At 49.0% G+C, this 20,830-nt stretch overlaps 1 protein-coding gene and 1 non-coding gene across 9 annotated transcripts in view; one reads left to right on the top strand and one right to left on the bottom strand.

Annotated features, from left to right (window-relative positions):
• The first annotated feature begins 838 nt into the window (after positions 1-838).
• Positions 839-20,830, top strand: part of LOC142821483 (uncharacterized) — a 94,977-nt gene continuing 74,985 nt past the window's right edge. For 2 of the 8 annotated variants that reach the window (XM_075912485.1, XM_075912486.1), the window contains exons 1-6: positions 839-944; positions 2,208-2,667; positions 4,040-4,135; positions 4,725-4,943; positions 5,147-5,169; positions 5,871-5,986. In XM_075912485.1, coding sequence (XP_075768600.1) covers positions 931-944; positions 2,208-2,667; positions 4,040-4,135; positions 4,725-4,943; positions 5,147-5,169; positions 5,871-5,986 — 928 coding nt within the window. In that variant the 5' untranslated portion in view covers positions 839-930. The other 6 variants (XM_075912493.1, XM_075912494.1, XM_075912489.1 and 3 more) reach the window with 6 other exon arrangements.
• TRNAF-GAA (transfer RNA phenylalanine (anticodon GAA)) lies at positions 20,189-20,261 on the bottom strand. Its single transcript has one exon. It is a non-coding gene; the product is annotated as a tRNA-Phe (tRNA).

The raw sequence follows: 20,830 nt of genomic DNA on the forward strand, positions 1-20,830 counted from the left end.
TGGTTGAAATGGCAAGAAACTGTTTTTTCTTTGTGATCCTGTCTAATATCTGTTTTGGGCATTGATCCTTTGGCGAAGTGTCTGAGATGTTTGTCCAGCGTACATAGCAGACGGACACTTTTGGCACATGATAGCATAAATTATATTTCTGGATGCGCAGGAATATGTGTTCTTGATCTTATAACTCACTTGGTTAGGTTCAATAATGGTATCAGCAGAGTGAATATGTGGACAAAGCTGGCAACGGGGTTTGTTGCAAGGGAAGGTACCAGGGTTGGTATTAGTGTGGTATGTCCTGTGCATGTTGGTAAGAATCATCTTGAGGTTAGGTGGTTATCTATAGGTAGTCCCATTTTTTTTAAATTGTGTCCTTTGGTATATATGGTTGTGACTATTTTCTTCCACTATTTGATCTGAGGAAGTGGGTCTGGCCCACAAAAGCTCATCATCTAATAAACCATCTTGTTAGTCTTTAAAGTGCTGCACAGTCCTGGTTTTTATTCAGTGACAGACACTGAGATTCAAACAGGAAAATCTTTATTATTAAACCACAAACTGTGGCTGTGACTCTCCACAGGCCAAGCCGAGGCCCCACAAGGACAGGAAGTTCTCAAGCAGCCCGGCTCCTCCTGGGCCTGGGTGGAACGTTCAGGTGACACGTTCTGCGGCCCGGGCCCCGCCGAGTCCGCGCGCTCCCGTCCCACTGGCCCGAGAGGCGTGTCCGTGTCTCGCGCCAGAGGTGGGGGCAGGCGCGTCACTGAGCCACCGCGCTCTCATTGGTTGGTGGAGCCCCGGCCCCGCCCCCTTCCGAGTCCCTGGCCCCCGCGCTCGGCGGCTCTGGGCGGCCCAGTCACTCCCGGCGGGACAGCGGGGCCGGGGAATTCCCGTCACCAGGCGGGAGAGCAAAGGGCGGAGCATTTTACGTCACTGATGACGCGGCCACGGTGGGGAGGGGGCAATTTTGCTTCACTGGAGCGTGACAGCCCGGGGAACCTTTGTCAGTCGGAGCGAGAGCAAGAGCCCAAGGGACCACAGTGGGGGGCGGGGTCCGTTGGGCTCCTGCGGGAGCCAGTGGCTGCCACGGGGCGTGCTGGGGGCGCAGGAGGAGGCGGGGGGAGGGGCAGGGGTTGCACTGCGGCGGGGGCCGCTACAAGGGAACGAGACTGCGGGGGGGACACCTCGGGAGAGGGAGGTTGGAGGGGGAAATTAGGGGGATACAAGTTCCCTTTGCAGAGGCGGCACGTTCCCTTGCGCTCGATTCTCCCGATCCCCACTCCTACCCCCCCCCAAGCGCCGCGCGATCCTCTCTGCCCGGGTCGGTCTGTGCGGGGGGGACCCGCAGCCCGTTCGCAGCGCGGGCTCGCAATCTGCAGCGCCCTTGGCCCCAGCGCGGGGCTCTGGACCCTCCCCCCTCCGGGCCCCCAGCGCAGCAGCTGGTTCGGGGCCGCTCCGCTGTCCCGCGGGAGGCTCCCCCCGCAGAGCCGGTGCCCGCCCCAGGGGAGCTGCTCTCGGCACAGACACGCGGGGAGCGGCTGCCCCGGGGCCTGGAGAATCTCGCCCCGGCCTGGCTCCCAGACGCGGAAGCCACGTGGGGCCCCGCGGCGTTGGGGGCGTGGCCGGGCAGCTCGCGGGCTGAGCTAAACCCCGGGCGCGGGACTCTGAGCGGAGTCACTAGCCCGCTGCGCATGCGCGGTCTGACCGCGCCCGCTCCATTCTACACCCCGCAGCCGGATTTTAGTGCGTCCCCGCCCCGCTCAGCCCTTGTTCATTGCCCGGCATCCGCACTAACGTCACGCGCCGCGCGCACTGAGGCAGGACCCGTTGTGAGGAGCCGTTGGCGCCGTTACTTGCTGCGGGGTTAGCCCAGCGCGGAGGGGGCGGCCCGGCGTGAGCGACGGGGGGAGGCGGCGTTAGGCATCGCCCCCCCCCCCCCCCGCCGTCCCTCCATCGGGCTTCCTGATTCTCCCGCCGGGCTCAGGGCGGACCGGGGGTGCACAGAGGGGCTGCGAGGGGTCTGCAGAGTGTGCGGGGGGCGGAGATATTAACACAGGGTGAGGAGGGGCCCTGCCCTGAGGGGCGCAGAGACGGGGGTCTGGCTGGGGCAAGTGAATGAGGGGCCCAGGGGAGGCCCTGGCGGTGGGGGTTGAGCGAAGCTTTTGGGGCTTTTTCGTTTTTTAATTTTGATTATTTTTTTTTTTAATCCTCAGTGCTGGTGCCTCACATCCCTGGACCTGCCCCTTTATTGCTGAGGTCAGGGAAGTGACACTGCCCCAGTCCCCCAGCCCAGAGGCAGCCATGGCTGCAGAAAGCCCCGTGGAAAGTGTCTGGGAGGAAGCGCCGCATCCCATCTGTCTGGAGGATTTCACAGCCCCTGTCACTCTGGAGTGTGGGCACAATTCCTGCCAGGCCCCCCTCAGCCCTCAGGGCAGAGACACTGAGCAGCAGGGACCCCTCCGACCTAACTGGCAGCTGGCAAATGTGATGGAACTACCCAAGCCACTGAGTTTCCAGGCAGCAGAGAGAGCAAGATTTGATGGGGTGTACGGGGAGCACCAGGAGGCTCTGAAGTGGTTCTGTGAAGAGAATCAAACTCCCATCTGTGTGGTGTATGACAGATCCCAGGCTCACACGGTGGTGCCCATACAGGAAGCTGCCCAGGAGTACAAGGTACAGAGTTAATGTCCAGTGTGTTTTAATTACAGCATTATTTCACTAACAGTTACTGGGCACCATTGTGACACAGCTCAGTAAAGCCTACAAGAGATGCTGTAAAAAGTAAATGCTCTGGCTTTGTGGCAACTTACGTCAAGATACCCGATGTGTGAAATGTTTCTCTGGGGCTGTGAATCCTGAAACCCCGCCCTCACTGGTAAGAGGAGGGGTGTTTGCACAAGGGAAGGTGTTAACAATCAGAGAGGTTTAGATCACAGGAGGTACAGGCCACTCTATCAGTGAGCTGCTTTGGGACTGGAGAAGAGGAGGTTACAAGCTGTTATTGATCGGTGGAACAATCTGTCATTGGCCTTATAGACCTGCAATGGCAGCTGAGACCTGCACAACATCCAGCAAGGGAAAGTTCCTTCTCTGAGCAGGTCACAGTCCAGTTAGACAGACTGTGGGAAGTGAAGGTGGGGCAGCACCTAGTCGCTCATAGTCGCCAGGCACATCAGGGATAGAGTTTAGCCCCATACCCTGTTAGACTTACACTGCTCCCTGCCCCTCAGCATCACTGAACAGTGATGAAGTGTGGCCGTTTAGGAGGGAAAGATGCCTTGATAAAGCCCTATGTCCAGCAGGGAGTGAAGGTTTCTAATAGAGATGCCGAACTTCTGAGGTTCTGTATGAGGGGTTAAACTCCAATGCAGCTGTCTGCACTAGATAAGGTTGCTGGGCTGCATGCTGTGTGGGGCCCCGAGCGCCTTCAGTCCACCCATAGCAGAACTTCAGGAAGTGCAGGTCCATGCCAGACACAACTAGGAGTCAACTGGATTGTAGCAAGAGTTCAAACTGGTTAACTGAAGAGCTAATGCTTATCAGTGCTAGTTACTGGTTAAACTCCCCACTGCCCCAGCAGTGCCTGCTTCCCTCTGGCAGCTAACATCAGTCTGCAGCTGCTGGGAGTTCCCATTAGCCAGCAGTCCTTGTGGCCACCCCCGGCAGACCTCGCGAGAGATCCCCGGCCCAGGAGAGCCCATTTCTGCTACCAGCCCTACCTGTCAGCAGGTTAAAAAACTCCTTTTACTGATAAAATTGTAATCAGTTACATGATTAGTATTGTTAAGCATTTTTACCTCCCTATTCCCCACCTGCATCATTCTTTATAAAGGTGCCACCACTGATCCTTCCCCTACCCTCGTAGGTGTCCTGCTGCATCCTCAGTCGCTTCTTGTGTCTTTTTCTATGGACACAACCAAGTCCAGGGCTGAGTCCCTGCTGGACAAAGGCAGAGATCCACAAAACTGGGACTCTCTTAAAGGCAGATAAATGGGCTCTCAACATCTAATGGGGTTTGCCCTCGTGCTTATATCTGTTTCTTCAGGAAAAATTGGAGACTCATTTGAAGACTCTGAGGGAGGAGAGAGAGAAGCTGCTGAGAAGGAGAACAACAGCAGAAGGGAAACGCCAGGAGTATCTGGTAGGTGCCTGCGGTTTGAACTAGCAGGGACTGGCCGTGGGAGGGCTGTTAGGAGGCAGACTCCTGTTTGGCCTTGGTAATGTTGGGCTTGTTTGTGTTTCTCCTGGATGGTGAATTGCTGGGTGAGATCCATGTGTAGACAGGCCCTGAGCTTCCATGTCAGTGCATGAGTTAATGTCCAGTCTTTGTGGTTTTCCCAGACATCCTCCCCAAGTGAGCTGAATGTCCCCCTGAAGGGCTGTCTGATCACTTGGTGTACTAACATGTTTTCTTCTTTTTCCTTCCTGGTTATCTCTGTCAGGCTGGTGCTGAGTCCTGCCTCGTGCTGCTCAGGGTCTGAATTTCCAGAGCCCATGAATAATAAAAGTTGCTGCCCATGACAGACATAGGAACATCCCTTTCAGAGGGACACAGGGCCCAAAGGAGATGCTGGGAGAGCCACCTCTGCCTAGTAACCACAAAGTAGAGTCAAATGTGTCACATTTTAGGCTTTTCCAAGAAATTCTCTCTGCTGCGCACTCAGCTCTCCATGAAAGGGCCCTGGGCTCCATTCATGCCCCTGACCAGCCCTTTCCCTGCTTTCATACAGAAATGGACCCAAGCAGAGAGGCAGATGATTGTGGCTGAGTTTCAGCAGCTGCAGCAGTTCCTAGAGGAACAAGAGAGACTCCTGCTGGCCCAGCTGAAGAAGCTGGATGAGGAGATTGGGAGGCTCCAGACTGACACTGTCAGGAAACTCTCTGTGCAAATTTCCCGGATCAGTGAGCGGGAGGGGATGTCTCAGAAGCCAGCGAGTGAATTCCTGCAGGTGAGACTGAGGGAGAAAGGTCCCAGCTCTCCACACAGGGAAGGGAGGCTCCTATATCACAAGTGCTGAGGTCCAGCTGTCAGATCTGGGTGTAACTCCAGGGCAGGGGCTCTCTTCCCATGTTTGCAAAATCCCTTCCCTGAGGTCCCCTGTGTGTGTGTCCAATGGGGCTGAGAGTCTTTTCTGTGTCTTTTTTTTTCTAGGACATCAGAAGCACCCTAAGTAGGTATGTGGCTCTCACTCCCCTCACGCTGCACAGCTCAGGGAAAGAGCTTGGAGCTGATGTTAGCACCACATCTCCCCAGGGCTCTAAGAGGCAGAAGTTAGATACGAATATCTCTGACGCATTGAATTCTGAGAGTCTCACCCTTTCACAGCAGACTCTGGGATTCCCCATTCAGGGAACAGTCTGACCTCAAGTGTTTCCTGGAGCTGTCCCCTCCCTGGGGACTGGCTACCTCAGGACTGTGGTGTGGAACATGGGCTTGTTGCTGCTGGGCACTGGGCACAGTCAGCCCATGGCAGCAAGGACCAAGAGTCTGTCCCAACTGAGGGCTGTTTGGAGACCTGTGTGGAAGGAGCTGGGGAGGGAGGAGCTGGTGTCTCATTTTAGTCCCTAGTGGACAGATTGCTTCACCCTTTCACCTGGGAACCTCTTGTCTTTCAGTGTCTGGAGGCCAAGGAGTGAGTTGGCCATGAAGACTCAATTCCCCTTTTGTCCCCCAGACAGTCTCCCCAGGCCAGAACTGAAGAACTGCAGTGGGGCCTTTCAGGGGAAGGTTTCATGGCCATGGGATATGTTGTCCCTGCTCTCAGCCTGGGAGAATTGCAGGAATTCTAACTCCAGGCCTATTAGAGCTGAGACTTACTAGCCAGAACTTATCAGCAGTAAATGAAATACAATCACATTGAATTGTTTCTGTCCAGGTGTGAGATGGGGCAGTTCCAGCTGCCAGAGGAGATTTCTCCTGAACTGGAAGAACAAGTCAGAGGTTTCTCCCTGAAAACGATTGCTCTGTCGGAGACTCTGAGGCAGTTCAAAGGTACCTAGAAGGGATGGATGAGAGGAAAGTGGTTCAAGTATCTGAGATCATTGAATCTGGCCTCTGAAGCCAACCTTCCCCTGCCTCAATTCCCACATGGAGAATGACGGCCCCATCACTCTAAGGACAGCAGAGACACTGAGCGAACAGACCCAACTGCTTGCAGATAAATCCAGGGATCTGCAAACTCTGAACCTCCCATTCAGAGATCAAAATGGCCAAAGTTACTGTGATGGCAATGTGTCCCACCACCACAGCTCCAGGTTATGATAAGAAGCAGTAAGTGAATGAGAAACCAAGTGGGAGGGGGTGAGGAGAGAAGAGTAAATCTCATTTACAGCTTCTCTCTCCTGGGACAGGTGTGAGGCTGCAGGGATGTTGGCTCCATAGCTGGGAGGTGCCCGAGTGAGAGAGGAAATGAAAGTTTAGACTTTCATATTAAATTCCTGAAACAATTCAATGTGATTGTCTCTGTCTGGTCTCTGATACAATTGAAATGCAGAGTTCAGCATAGGGACATTGTTATAAACAGGAGAGCCTGGAATCTCACCTCTCTTATCCCTTCCCCCACCAGACACTCTGCCCTCTGCACTGGAGACAGCAAGAGGAAAATCCCTGGGAGCTCTCAGACAAGGTGAGTGTGCAGGTGGAGAGGCTTTAAATGATGAAAAAATTCCAGTGGAAACATCTTCATGGGGTTTTCAATAAAGTTACCAACAACGGCGACCATAGTGGACGCAGACCTAAATCACATACACTGATCAGTGAGGAGCCCCGGGGCACTGTATGGGGGCCTGTGGATAGTTGGAGAAACACTGGTCTATGGGTTTGTGATGCTAAAGGGGTGAAGTTAAAGCACACAAAGAATGACGCCTTCAGGCTCAGATTTCACTACTCAGTTTCAATATGGGATTGGTTTCAAACAATAAATAGGGTGAAAGGCTGAGAGCTGCCAGGCTTCTACTATATCAGGTAGTTCAAGGCAAGAAACTGCTGGATTCCCAAGGGCTGTTGCGTCTAGTGCAGGCCTGGGCAAAATACAGTCCATGGGTCTGATCCACCCGACCAAGCCATTTGATCCAGCCCACAGATGCCACTCTCCATCTGCAAGCCACTCAGAAAAAAACTGTGAGCCTAGAAGGGAGGAGGAAAGGGTTCAGACATTGCTTCCACCCCCAGAACAATCTTATTCGCTGGTTTATGGCCAGAAACAAAGCACTGCGCCCCTTCCCCTCTGGGTCATAAGTATTTACACACCCACAGGGCCCTGCAGTCTGTGAGAGGGTCGAGCAGGCTCCCTGCCTGCCTGAGGTGCTTGGCCTCTGCTCAGGAGTCACTCAGATAAGGCTCCTGTTCAGAGCTTACCTCTGACACCCCAACCTCTCCCTTCCCCTCCTAATCTCTGCTCCCCACTCCTGCCCCGCACTCTGCATACCCAAACTCTGTCCTCCTGCTGCAGCTATCAATGCAAGAGCTCTCTGTGGTCAGAAACCCACAGCCCCTTATTTGTCCACTCAACCACTTAGATATTTAAAGTAACTTTAATTTACATAATGAATAGTTGGCTAATCCAGTATCCTAGATCACAGCCTGCCTCCTTCACCCAAACTCCCTCTTAGACCCCTCTATCTTGTCTTGCATCCCAAATCCTTGCCCCAAACTTCCTCTTTGTCCCAGCATCCATCCCAAACTCTGCATTTCCTGCATTAATGTCATGGAAGAGTGCAGCTCTCAGCCACTTTGCATTTGGCCCCCCATCAAATTGAATCACCCATGCTCTCGTGTGGATAAGGCTCAGTGAGAGCCAATAAGGGACAGCTGAAGGCAGACTATTTCAGGCTAGAAAAGAGGCACGAATGTTTGATAGGGAAGAAGATTTGCTGCTGAAACAAATGAGCAAAGAACTGGTGGATTCTCCATTTCTTGATGTCTTCAAATCATGGGGACTTTCTAGAAAATACACTTTGGGGAATCATAGAATAATAGGACTGGAAGGGACCTTGAGAGGTCATCGAGTCCAGCCCCCCGCCCTAAAGGCAGGATCAAGCTCCGTCTACACCATCCCTGACAATGTCTCTCTAACCTGTTCTTAAATATCTCCAGAGAGGGAGATTCCACCACCTCCCTTGGCAATTTATTCCAATATTTGACCACCCTGACAGTTAGGAATTTTTTCCTAATGTCCAATCTAAACCTCCCCTGCTGCACTTTAAGCCCATTACTCCTTGTCCTGTTCTCAGAAACCAAGAGGAACAAATTTTCGCCTTCCTCCTTGTGACACCCTTTTAGATATTTGAAAACCGCTATCATGTCCCCCCTTAATCTTCTTTTTTCCAAACTAAACAAGCCCAGTTCATGAAGCCTGGCTTCATAGGTCATGTTCTCTAAACGAAATGGAGCTTTGTGCCTGGATAACTGGACTGAGTGTAATGGCTTGTGCCACTCAGGGGGTCCGACTTCATGATTAAGGATATCTTCTGATCCCATGAATCTTAAGATCTCATCCTGCAAACACTCAGCGCACGTATTTAATAAGTATTTGAATGGTGGTGGTAATTTCACTGACTCTGTTGTGAAAAGGCTTTATATTGTCTTTGTCAGATAAGAGAGCAAAGTTTGTGCTGCAAATCCATGAATGAAGACTAAGGGTTTTAAATACAGCAGCCTGCATTTAACCTATGTCCATGTTCAGGCAGATGAATATGTGGCTTGTTATCAGAAACGCTGGGTGCTGAGAACTAAATCCCATTGTTGCAGATGCAGTAATGTTGTAATTCAAGTCAGGTACAGAGAGAAATGAATGTGGATTTGGGATCTAACTCCTGTTCATGGAATATCTAGATGAAAGCTTTTGCCCACAATGGCAGAATCTAGCAGATGTGTCACCAGGGACAGAGTCTGAGTGGAATGGGGGTGTGGAAAGGATTAAAGCCCCTTCTGAAATGTCTCCAATTCCCCTTCTCCCCCTGCCAGGCTGCAGAACACCCATGTCTGACTCCAGCTCAGCCCCTGGCCTGCAGAGCCAGGGACAGGAAATGTCCGTGGCGGAGCCGGTGATCTTCGAGGAGGTGGCTGTGTATTTCTCTGAAGAGGAATGGGCTCTGCTGGACCCGGGCCAGAGAGCCCTCTACAGGGATGTGATGCAGGAGAATTACGAGGCTGTGAGCTGGCTGGGTGAGGATTCCTGTCCCCTTGTGTAACAAAAGCTGGGTGGGCTCTGGAGCAGCTGGGTTGGGTTTGGTTCAGGGTCCCTCATTGCCCCAGTAATCCTGGCTCCTGTGTGAGAGGAGGTTCGGTGACATAATAGCGGTGCTGCTCTTCTCACAGCCAAGGTCTCTTTGTGGTTCCCACCATCATGCCCATGTTGTGCCTTGGCCGGAGGTGTCAGTGGAAGGGCCCAGGCAGGAACGGCAGGTACCAGAGTTGTAGGGCTGGGTGCAGCTGCTCTTAGGGTGCGTCTAAACTACATGGCTCCATCGACGGAGCCATGTAGATGAGGCTGATAGGCAGAGGGAAATGAAGCCGCGATTTAAACAATCGCAGCTGTTACGACGCATCGGCGTTTCCCCGACTGCTGCCCCCCCTTAGTGGCACAAACAGACTCCACCAGCCAGTAGAATAGAGGGAGTTTATTGTGTCTCCAGGATACAGTACAGCATAGATGTAATCGGGTTACAGGGCAGGCCTAGGATGCCTCAGCCCCCCTAGAGATGGGGGAGATTGGGCTCCTAAATTCCAGTTCCTTCCCTAGGCTGCCTCCATCATCCCCAACAGAAACTACTTGACTCTCCTCCAGCCCTGCCCCCCTGCCAGGGCTGACTTCGCTCTCCTTCTTTAGTTACACTCCCTGGGAGGTAACTGGTCAGACAGGTTCGGCGCCCCTTGCATAATAACTCACCCCCTACCCTGCTGGGCTGTGCTACAGACAGCAGCCAGGGGGTCACCCACAGCCCACCGCCCAGCATAGCAACCAACAAGGTACCCACACTATGTCACAGCGGTTTCATTTAAATTTCAATGGCTGCCCCGCTCTGCTGATCAGCTGTTTGTCAGCAGATCAGGGCAGTCTAGATGCTCCCCTGTTGACAAGCAAGCCCTTTGTCGACCTCCCCGTTATGCCTCGTGGGATGAGGTTTACCGGGGAGGTCGACAAAGGGCTTTCCTGTCAACAGGGGAGCATCTAGACTGCCCCGATCTGCTGACAAGCAGTTGATCAGCAGAGCGGGGCAGCCATTGAAATTTAAATGAATCCGTGATTGTTAAAATTGTGGCTTCATTTCCCTTTGCCGATCAGCCTCATCTACATGTCTCCATTGACAGAGCCATGTAGTTTAGACACACCCTTAGGTTACATCTAGACTGGCATGATTTTCCGGAAATGCTTTTAACAGAAAAGTTTTCCGTTAAAAGCATTTTCGGAAAAGTGTCTAGATTGGCACGGACGCTTTTTGCGGAAAAGCATCCGTGGCCAATCTAGACGCGCTTTTGCACAAAAAAGCCCTGATTGCCATTTTCGCGATCGGGGCTTTTTTGCGCAAAACAAAACTCAGCTGTCTCCATTGACCCTTTTGCGCACAACTTTTGTGCAAAAGGGACTTTTGCCCGAACGGGAGCAGCATAGTATTTCCGCAAAAAGCACTGATTTCTTACAGTAGGAAGTCAGTGCTTTTGTGGAAATTCATGCGGCCAGTGTAGACAGCTGGCTAGTTTTTCTGGAAAAGTGGCTGATTATCCGGGAAAAACTGGCCACTCTAGACACAGCCTCTGTGTCTGCAGGGCCCCTTGTGTTATTGTGCTGAGCCCCTGGAAGGAAGGCACCAACTCAGAGTCCTTCCCTGCGTCTGGTAGATTCTGTGCAAGCCAGGGGGGCACCAAATGGCAGGCCCGACTGGCCACAAAAGGAGGGTTGCTGCTGCTGGCAGAGTCGAACCAAGGCTGCAGAAGGAGCTGAACAGCAGGAGCATCTATGAGCAGCAGAGAAGAAGCCCAGCCTGTCTCCACCTTGGCTGGCCACAGGAACAGGCCGGCACTGCCCTGGCTGTCTGCAGGGCTGACAGCTGTTGTGGGCACCCAGGCACAGTCAGTCAGGATCAGGAATATGGAGCATAGGCAGGGCCTGAAGTGGCCAACTAAGGATTCATTCTCCTGATCAGACAATTCCCCTGCCTCCTTCTGGCTCAAGTAGAGCATCTGAGCCCAAGAGCAGGACAAGTCCAGCCCCAAGCTAAGAGCTCTGTGGGCAGAGCCCATAGGGCTCTAGATCTCTGCTGGATCCTTTCCCTCCCAGCCCTAGTGACCTCATGTGGCAGCTCAAATCTGAGTCCTGGCTAGGGGTATCTGTTATTCCTGAAAATCCTAGAGCTCTCCCCTTATGAGCAGTGTGTTACTCTCCTGCCCAAGTATGGAACAGGCCCTAAGGGAGACTGAGTTGTATCCTGCAAATTGAATGAGGAAGGGTGGGGTGGATACTAGTCTAATAGGTCATATTGGAGGTATAATGTCTGTGCCAAATTGGGTAAAGAATGTGAATGAGGCCAAACAGCAAAAATTAAGATGTTTGTACACCAATGTGAGGAGCCTAGGTAACAAAAAGGAGGAACTAGAGCTATTGGTCCAGGAAGTGAAACCAGATGTTATAGGAATAACAGAAACATGGTGGAATACTAGGCATGACTGGAGTACAGGTATTAAAGGGTATGTGCTGTTTAGGAAAGACAGAAATAAAGGTGGTAGAGTCACATTGTATATCAAAGATGAGGAAGATTGTAAAGAAATAAAAAGTGATGGAATGGAGAAGACAGAGTCCGTTGGGCAGAAATCACATTGGGGAAGAAAACTATCAGATCCTCCCCTGGGATAGTGCTTGGAGTGTGTTATAGACCACCAGGATCCAATTTGGATATGGATAGAGACCTCTTTAATGTTTTTAATGAAGTAAATACTCATAGAAACTGTGTAATCCTGGGAGATTTCAACTTTCCACATATAGACTGGAGAACAAGTGCTAGTAATAATAATAGGGCTCAGATTTTCCTAGATGTGATAGCTGATGAATTTCTTCATCAAGTAGTTGCTGAACCAACAAGGGTTGGTTGGTTGGCTGCTATGTACATTGGACAAACATCTCAGACACTTCGCCAAAGGATTAATGCCCACAAAACAGATATCAGACAAGATCACAAAGAGAAAACAGTTTCTTGCCACTTTAACCAGAAAGGACACTCTCTAAATGACTTAGCCACCTGCATTCTGCTACAAAGACCTTTTACATCTGCACTTGAAAGGGAATCCTCTGAACTGTCATTCATGTTAAAATTCGACACTTGTCAACAAGGACTTAACAAGACTTTGAACTTTCTCACCCATTACCAAGACAGTTTCCCCAATTATCACCTGTAATACCATTAACTCACAAACATCCCACTCTCCCTACCTTTAATATCAGCAATTCACAGACACTTACCTTCCTTCCTCCCCCTTCCCACCCCCCCGCATCCCCCTTCTGTTCTGCAATGTGATTTGTCCTTTTCATATTTGTTCATTTTTTTTAATTGTATCCTTTGGTATATATGGTTGTGACTACTTTCTTCCACTATTTGATCTGAGGAAGTGGGTCAGGCCCACGAAAGCTCATCATCTAATAAACCATCTTGTTAGTCTTTAAAGTGCTACATTGTCCTGCATTTTGCTTCAACAAGGGGGGATGCTGTTTTAGATTTGGTTTTGGTGAGTAGCGAGGACCTCATAGATGAAATGGTTGTAGGAGACAACCTTGGCTCAAGTGATCATGAGCTAATTCAGTTTAAATTAAATGGAAGGATAAACAAAAATAAATCTGAGACTAGGGTTTTTGATTTCAAAAGGGCTAACTTTAGTAAATTAAGGAAATTAGTTAGGGAAGTTGATTGGACTAAAGAAATTATGGATCTTAAAGTGGAGGAGACCTGGAATTATTTTAAGTTAAAGTTGCAGAAGCTGTCAGAAGCCTGTATCCCTAGAAAAGGGAAGAAATTTATAGGCAGGTGTGTTAGACCAAGCTGGATGAGCAAGCATCTCAGAGAGGTGATTAAGAAAAAGCAGAAAGCATATAAGGAGTGGAAAATGGGAGGGATCAGTAAAGAAAGCTACCTTATTGAGGTTAGAGCATGTAGGGATAAAGTGAGAGAGGCTAAAAGTCACGTAGAGTTGGACCTTGCAAAGGGAATTAAAACCAATAGTAAAAGGTTTTATAGCCATATAAATAGGAAAAAAACAAAAGAAGTAGGACCGCTAATTACTAAGGATGGAGTGGAGGTTAAGGATAATCTAGGAATAGCCCAATATTTGAACAAATACTTTGCTTCAGTCTTTAATGAGGCTAATGAAGAGCTTAGGGATAATGGTAACTTAACAAATGGGACTAAAGATATGGAGGTAGATATTACCATATCCGAGGTAAAAGCCAAACTTGAACAGCTTAATGGGAGTAAATCGGGGGGCCCAGATAATCTTCATCCAAGAATATTAAAGGAACTGGCACATGAACTTGCAACTCCATTAGCAAAAAATTTTAATACATCTCTAAACTCAGAGGTTGTACCATGTACTAATATAGTTCCGATTTTTAAGAAAGGGGAAAAAAAGCGATCCGGGTAACTATAGGCCTGTTAGTTTGACATCTCTAGTATGTAAGATCCTGGAAAAAATTTTGAAGGAGAAAGTAGTTAGAGACATTGAGGCTAATGGCAATTGGGACAAATTACAACATGGTTTTACAAAAGGTAGATTGTGCCAAACCAACCTGATTTCCTTTTTTGAGAAAGTAACAGATTTTTTAGATAAAGGAAATGCAGTGGATCTAATCTACCTTGAATTTAGTAAGGCATTTGATACAGTACCACATGGGGAATTATTGATTAAATTGGAAAAGATAGGGATTAATATGAAAGTTGAGAGGTGGATAAGCAACTGGTTAAAGGGGAGATTACAGCGGGTCATACTGAAAGGTGAACTGTCAGGTTGGAGGAAGGTTACTAGCGGAGTTCCTCAGGGATCAGTTTTGGGGCCAATTTTATTTAATCTTTTAATTGCTGATTTTGGCACCAAAAGTGGAAGTGTCCTAATAAAATTTGCAGATGACACACAGTTGGGAGCTATTGCCAATTCAGAAAAGGATCGGGATATCATACAGGAAGATCTGGATGATCTTGTAAATTGGAGTGATAGCAATAGGATGAAATTTAATAGTGAGAAGTGTAAGGTTATGCATTTAGGGATTAATAACAAGAATTTTAGTTACAAGCTGGGGACACATCAGTTGGAAGTAACGGAGGAGGAGAAGGACCTCGGAGTCCTGGTTGATTATAGAATGACTATGAGCCGCCATTGTGACATGGCCGTGAAAAAGGCTAATACGATCTTGGGATGTATTAGGCGAGGTATTTCCAGTAGGGATAAGGAGGTGTTAGTGCCATTATACAAGGCATTGGTGAGACCCCATTTGGAATACTGTGTGCAGTTCTGGTCTCCCATGTTTAAGAAGGATGAATTCAAACTGGAACAGGTACAAAGAAGGGCCACTAGGATGATCCGAGGAATGGAAAACCTGTCTTATGAAAGGAGACTCAAGGAGCTTGGCTTGTTTACTTTAACCAAAAGAAGGCTGAGGGGGGACATGATTGCACTTTTTAAATATATTAGAGGGATAAATACCAGGGAGGGAGAGGAATTATTTAAGTTTAATACCAATGTGGACACAAGAACAAATGGATATAAGCTGGCTAGTAGGAAGTTTAGACTTGAGATTAGACAAAGGTTTCTAACCATTAGAGGAGTGAAGTTCTGGAACGGCCTTCCAAGGGAAGTAGTGGGGGCAAAAGATCTATCTGGTTTCAAGATTAAACTAGATGGGTTTATGAAGGGGATGGTTTGATGGGATAACAGGATCTTGGTATCTAATTGACCATTCATTATCAGTGGGAAATAGGTCAATGGAGGGATGATAGGAGTTATTATAGAGAACTTTCTGGGTGTCTGGCTGATGAGTCTTGCCCACATGCTCAGGGTTTAGCTGATCGCCATATTTGGGGTCGGGAAGGAATTTTCCTCCAGGGTAGATTGGCAGAGGCCCTGGAGGTTTTTCGCCTTCCTCTGTAGCATGGGGTACAGATCACAGCTAGAGGATTCTCTGCATCTTGGGGTCTTCAAAGTATTTGAAGGCTTCAATATCTGAGATATAGGTGAGAGGATTATTCTAGGAGGGGTGGGTGAGATTTTGTGGCCTGCACTGTGCAGGGGATCAGACTAGATGATCATAATGGTCCCTTCTGACCTTAAAGTCTGAGTCTATGAGTGCAGCAGAGCGCCCAGTTCTCCATGGGAGTCTGCTGGGTTATTCCCAATATGGTGGTAGGGTGGGGGGAGGATGGAATTAGTGTATCCTGGGATCTTGTACCAGCCAGAGACCAGTCTCTGGAAGGTGGGGAAGGAGCCTGTCTGGATAGGAGACTCAGATCCTAGCTTTGGAAGCAGGAATGGCACAGACCTTAATGAACAAGATCAGCACTTGGTTAATTGCTCCCGAAATAGGATTTCCAGTCTCCAAAGCTCATGTGCTTTCCTGGGTGGAGCGAAGGGAAGAGCTGCAGACCCCGGATCTCCAAGGCTGTGAGGAAGGGGAGATCATCAGTGTCTCCCACACAGGTGAGAAATCAGCTAAACTGACTCAGACCAATTTCTGTGTTTGCATAACAGATGTTGGTTGTGTGTTATCATCAAGTCTGACTGGCCCTTCAGCCTGTCTCAACTCCAGTCTGAGAGTGCTGGGTGGGGAAAGAGTGATGGGGGAACAGGGTGAACTCAGCTCATGATTATTGAATCTTTCCAGCCATTCTTTGGGTTTGTTCCCCATTTTCTGTTCACCATTCAGAATTTTTCTTTCAGCTCAGCACAGGGAATGACTCCTGTGTGGTTTCTCTCTCCATCCCAGCAGGTGATGGGATACTGAATGAGAACAGTGAGAGGAGTCTTCAGGAGGAAGGACCTGAGCGAATGGCTCCATGTGGGGTATTAGTGGAAAGATCTGAAGGGCATGTTTCTCAGAGTCCTGAGCAAGGAGAGACTTGTGAGAGTCAGCGTAGTCTACAAAGGCAGCAGGGAAACCATCCAGGAGCAGGACAGGATAAATCCAGTCAGAGGATCAGAAGGTTGAAAACAAACACAGAAACTGTTCAAAAGAAAATCCCCCATCAACATTCACCTTGTGCTTGCAGTGACAGTGCAACTCGTATTAAGCATGAAAGAGCCCAAACAGGAGAGAAACCCTTCAGCTGCTCGGACTGTGGAAAAAACTTCAGAAATACCTCAACCCTTGTTACCCATAGGAGAGCCTACACAGGGGAGAAACCCTTCAGTTGCTCTGACTGTGGGAAAAGATTCAATGACCTGTCACACCTTGCTATTCATAGGAGAGTTCACACGGGAGAGAAACCTTTCAGCTGCTCTGACTGTAGGAAAAGCTTCAGTCTCAAGTCACACCTTGTTAGACATAGGAGAGTTCACACGGGAGAGAAACCCTTCAGCTGCTCTGACTGTGGGAAAAGCTTCAGTGATACCTCAACCCTTGTTATCCATAGGAGAGCCCACACAGGGGAGAAACCCTTCAGCTGCTCGGACTGTGGGAAAAGCTTCAGTCGAAGGTCACATCTTGTTATCCACAGGAGAGTTCACACGGGAGAGAAACCCTTCAGCTGCTTTGACTGTGGGAAAAGCTTCAGTCACCGGTCACACCTTGTTATCCATAGGAGAGCCCACACAGGAGAGAAACCCTTCAGTTGCTCCGACTGTGGGAAAAGATTCAGTAACCGGTCACAGCTTGTTATCCATAGGAGAGTTCACACGGGAGAGAAACCCTTCATCTGCTCTGATTGTGGGAAAAACTTCAGTCAGGCCTCAAGTCTTGTTAGGCATAGGAGAGCCCACACAGGAGAGAAACCCTTCAGCTGCTCTGACTGTGGGAAAAGCTTCAGTCGGCGGTCATATCTTGTTAGACATGGGAGAGCCCACACAGGACAGAAACCCTTCAGCTGCTCTGACTGTGGAAAAAGCTTCAGTCAGACCTCGACCCTTGTTAGACATAGGAAAACCCATACGGAAGAAGCTATTCACCTGCTCTCACTGTAGGAAATGCTGCAGTCAGAGGTCACACCTTGTTATCTATGAGAACTCTCACAGGAGAGAAATCCTTTAACTGCTCTGACTTTGGGAAATGCTATAGTGAGAGTTCATGCCTTGTTACATATAGTTGAACCCACACAGGTGAGAAGCACTATAGTGGGGGTGAGCAAAATTTTCTCTTTTTGCAGAATCCAGCCTTCCTAAGACTTTGATCTTGTCCACAAGGCAGTGCCAGGCCCCACCTCCAAATGAAGATGTACTGAGGGAGAAGGAGCTTAGCCCCACCCCCTCTTCATGCTTTGTGGCCACTAGAGAGGAGGCAGTGCTAAGATGAGTCTTTGCCACCCAACCTGAGGCCAACACTAGAGGCACTGTTGCCACTGCACTGCTGGGCTCAAGGGCCACATGGCCATATCAGGGGTGCCTCTGGGGCTGTTCCTGGGCTGCGTGGCTGTAGCAGCAACACCTCCAGCCATGGACTGAATGGGTGCAGTATTGGTACCTCTGGTGTCCGGGGCTGGTCCTATTCTGTGTGGTTGCTGCTGCAGCAGTAGAGCCTCCTTCCGGGGTGACCAGGACAGTGTGGCTGGAGATGTTGCTGCAAGGGGTCCCAAAGCCAGGTAATATTTGCTGTCCTTCCCAGACACTCCCTCCCAATCTCCTCAATTCCCTTCCCTCCAGGAGCCAGGACCCCCAGCTTGCACTGACACCCTCCTTTTTTCTTGCACCCTCTCTCCTGGCCAGACACTGCACCTTCCCCCAGGCCAGACACCTGCCTGCTTCTGCATCCCAGATCCTTCTTCAAGACCCCAACCCTTTCTTGAGGCCCCTGTCACTTTATTGGATTTTAAGGTGAGCATACTCACCTTAAGATCATTGCTATACTCACGGGAAACTGTTTGCCACAAATTTTGTATAGAGTGGGCCATGCGAGGTGTCAAATGAAAGCTGATATTGTGCTGATTCTATGTGTGGTATTCATGTACTTGTTTGGAGTTTGTATGGGGAGTTATGACTATGGGCTCTGCTGACGCTGTGTATGGACTGCCTGTCATGAGGAAGGAATGTGCAATGAGTTACTATGCTAATCCGTATGGCTCCAAGGACAATGGCTCTCAGGGTGGCCAATACACAGCTGAGGAATGCGTGTGGAAAGCTGCAAAGCAGCCAGAGCACAATTACTGCTGGCATATGAAACAGGTCACTTGACCATGTAACTAGCTCCAGCTTGGGAGACACCAGAAATGAATATCAAATGCCATGAGGGGGGCTCTATCTTGTCTTCAGTCTTGCTACTTATCTCAGATGCAGCCTTGCTAAGGACAGAGACACTGGAAGGATTGCTGACCCATCCTGACATACAATGTGCGCCAAAGACTTTTATGCTAGCAGTTTGTAACATCTCTGCTAAGATTCTGCATCAAGAACTTGCTGATTGATGTATACAATGTATTCTCCTTAACAGCCTTATTCTCAACCTTTTCTTTCTTTTATTAATAAACCTTTAGATTCTAAAGGATTGGTCCACTGTGATCTTGTGGGTAAAATCTAAAGTATAAATTGACCAGGGATTCATGGCTGGTTCTTTGGAATGGGGTGGATCTGTTCTGGGTTGGAGAGATTGGGCTGTATAACCCCTCACCTGTGTGTAATCCCAGGGCTGATTGTGGCATAGGAAGAGCTGAGGTATCTGAGGGGTTTTGCTCATGAGGCTTCCTGCAGGCTGGATTGGCAGCTGAAGTGCTCAGTGTGACTGGTTTGTGGCCTGTTTTGGAAAGGTCTTCAGTCAAGGGCTGTCAGCAATTTCCCGAGTGGATTCCCTCAGCCGTGCTTAGGCCTGGCCTGGCCCGACCCGGCCAATCACAGCCCTGCCCTCTGCAAACCTTCTGTAGATTACTGTTGCTAATGGAAACTCACTGTTAATTACATAATTAGTCAAGCCTTTTTGCTAGGTCTGCATCTGGGTAGTTGCATTTAAATTATTAAAGAGATTAAACCTTTTAACTTTCTCATGTTAATTGATCAAACTTTATTTTAAATTAAGTAAAATATTTAAGTCCAATACATACTGTGGAGGTAGTCCTCGCTAGCCTGGCCAAAGATTGAACCGTACACCGTGCGTCCTGCATCAGAAGCGAGCTTCCTAAGCAAGTTGAGCAAGAAACCACAATGCTGTTAAAGTGCAAACAGTGCGATTTTTTGTTTATCGGGTCAAGCAGAGAGTACCATTTAAGGATAAAGTGCCTTACATTCTCTTTTCTCTGTAAATTTCCACTGTGACTTTGTAAGAAGGTATAAATATCTCAGGCATTTGAGTGTGAGGAAGGGGCTTGTATTGGTACGGGGTGACTCCCTTCCATCTGTAACAACCCCCCCCCCAAGCTGGATTATTAAGGTGGTTTTGTCTGTCTTGAACCCTAAAGCTAGCGTGTGTTTATTCCACAACAGCTGGGAGCAGCTGAAGCCAAGAGCCCTGTTCTACTGTGTCAACAATCTCTGAGGTGGTATAAAATCCCCTCTCCAGTTTCTAACCCTGAAATATCGTCTTTATGATTTCATTCCCGGCCTCTTGATACAGCCTTTGAACTCGACTGTAGAGCTATGTCTATACTGGCGGGTTCTTGTGCAAGAATGGCTGTTCTTGTGCAAGAATCCGCAGAGCGTCCACGCTGCCCTCCTGCTCTTGCACAAGAAGATTTACAGTATGGTGTGGTAAGAGAGGGTTTCTTGTGCAAGAGCTGTGCTCTTTTTTAACAGGTGTAAGCTCTCTTGCACAGGGGCTCTTGCATAAGAGGACAGTGTGGACGCTTGGCAGGGGTTTCTTATGCAAGAAAGCCCTATGGCTAAAATGGCCATTGGAAAGTTCTTGCACAAGAGAGCATCCACACCGCCATGTATGCTCTTGCACAAAAGCACAGCTCACACAAGGCAGTGTGGACGTGTTCTTGCTCAAAACTTCTTGCACAAGAACCCAAAAGTGTAGACATAGCCCAGTTGTTTGCTTACCAGAGTTGCCAAAACAGACTAAGCCATCTCGAGAAAAGCTTCTGCCAAAGCCAGGGATTGAACCAGGACCCTTCAAATCTTCAGTCTAACACTCTCTCTACTGAACTACTTTGGCAACTGCCTGCAGTTTTCTAAGGCCAACACTTCTCTCAGGAATGTTTTTTTCTGTGGCAGTATACAAGAGAGATGCTGCTCTCTGAGGCCCTGCAAGGCAAGATGAGTTTTGCCTGCCCCCCTCAGCCTGACTCACACTTGACCCCATTCCTGCTGCTTTTCTCAGGGTGTCCCAATGGCTGAAAGGACTGCGGCTGCCAATGGGTGAAGTGAGTTTCACAATGTGCGCCACTAGTGAGGTTGTTTGCGCTTGTGCAGATGTGTGCTACTGTGGTACCTGCCAGTTACTCACAAAGAGCTTAGCTAAATATAGTTTTATAATTTGATAGAAGAAAAAATACTGAAACAAAGGATAGTTAACAAGGTACGTGACTTCGTGTATTTAGTATGAAATCAAATAAAAAGAACATTAACACTGCAACACATTCCATAGCTATTTTGTATCTTACGGGAATTGTTCCTTTGAGGCATAAAACAAAATTGTCCATCTTGATTTAGCAAACAAGCTATGATGATTCATTTTGCTACATGAAATGAAATAGTTGTTACACTTTATGATGGAAATTAAAT

The sequence above is a fragment of the Pelodiscus sinensis genome, chromosome 31 (assembly GCF_049634645.1).
Source record: "Pelodiscus sinensis isolate JC-2024 chromosome 31, ASM4963464v1, whole genome shotgun sequence".
Classification (NCBI taxonomy): domain Eukaryota; kingdom Metazoa; phylum Chordata; order Testudines; family Trionychidae; genus Pelodiscus; species Pelodiscus sinensis.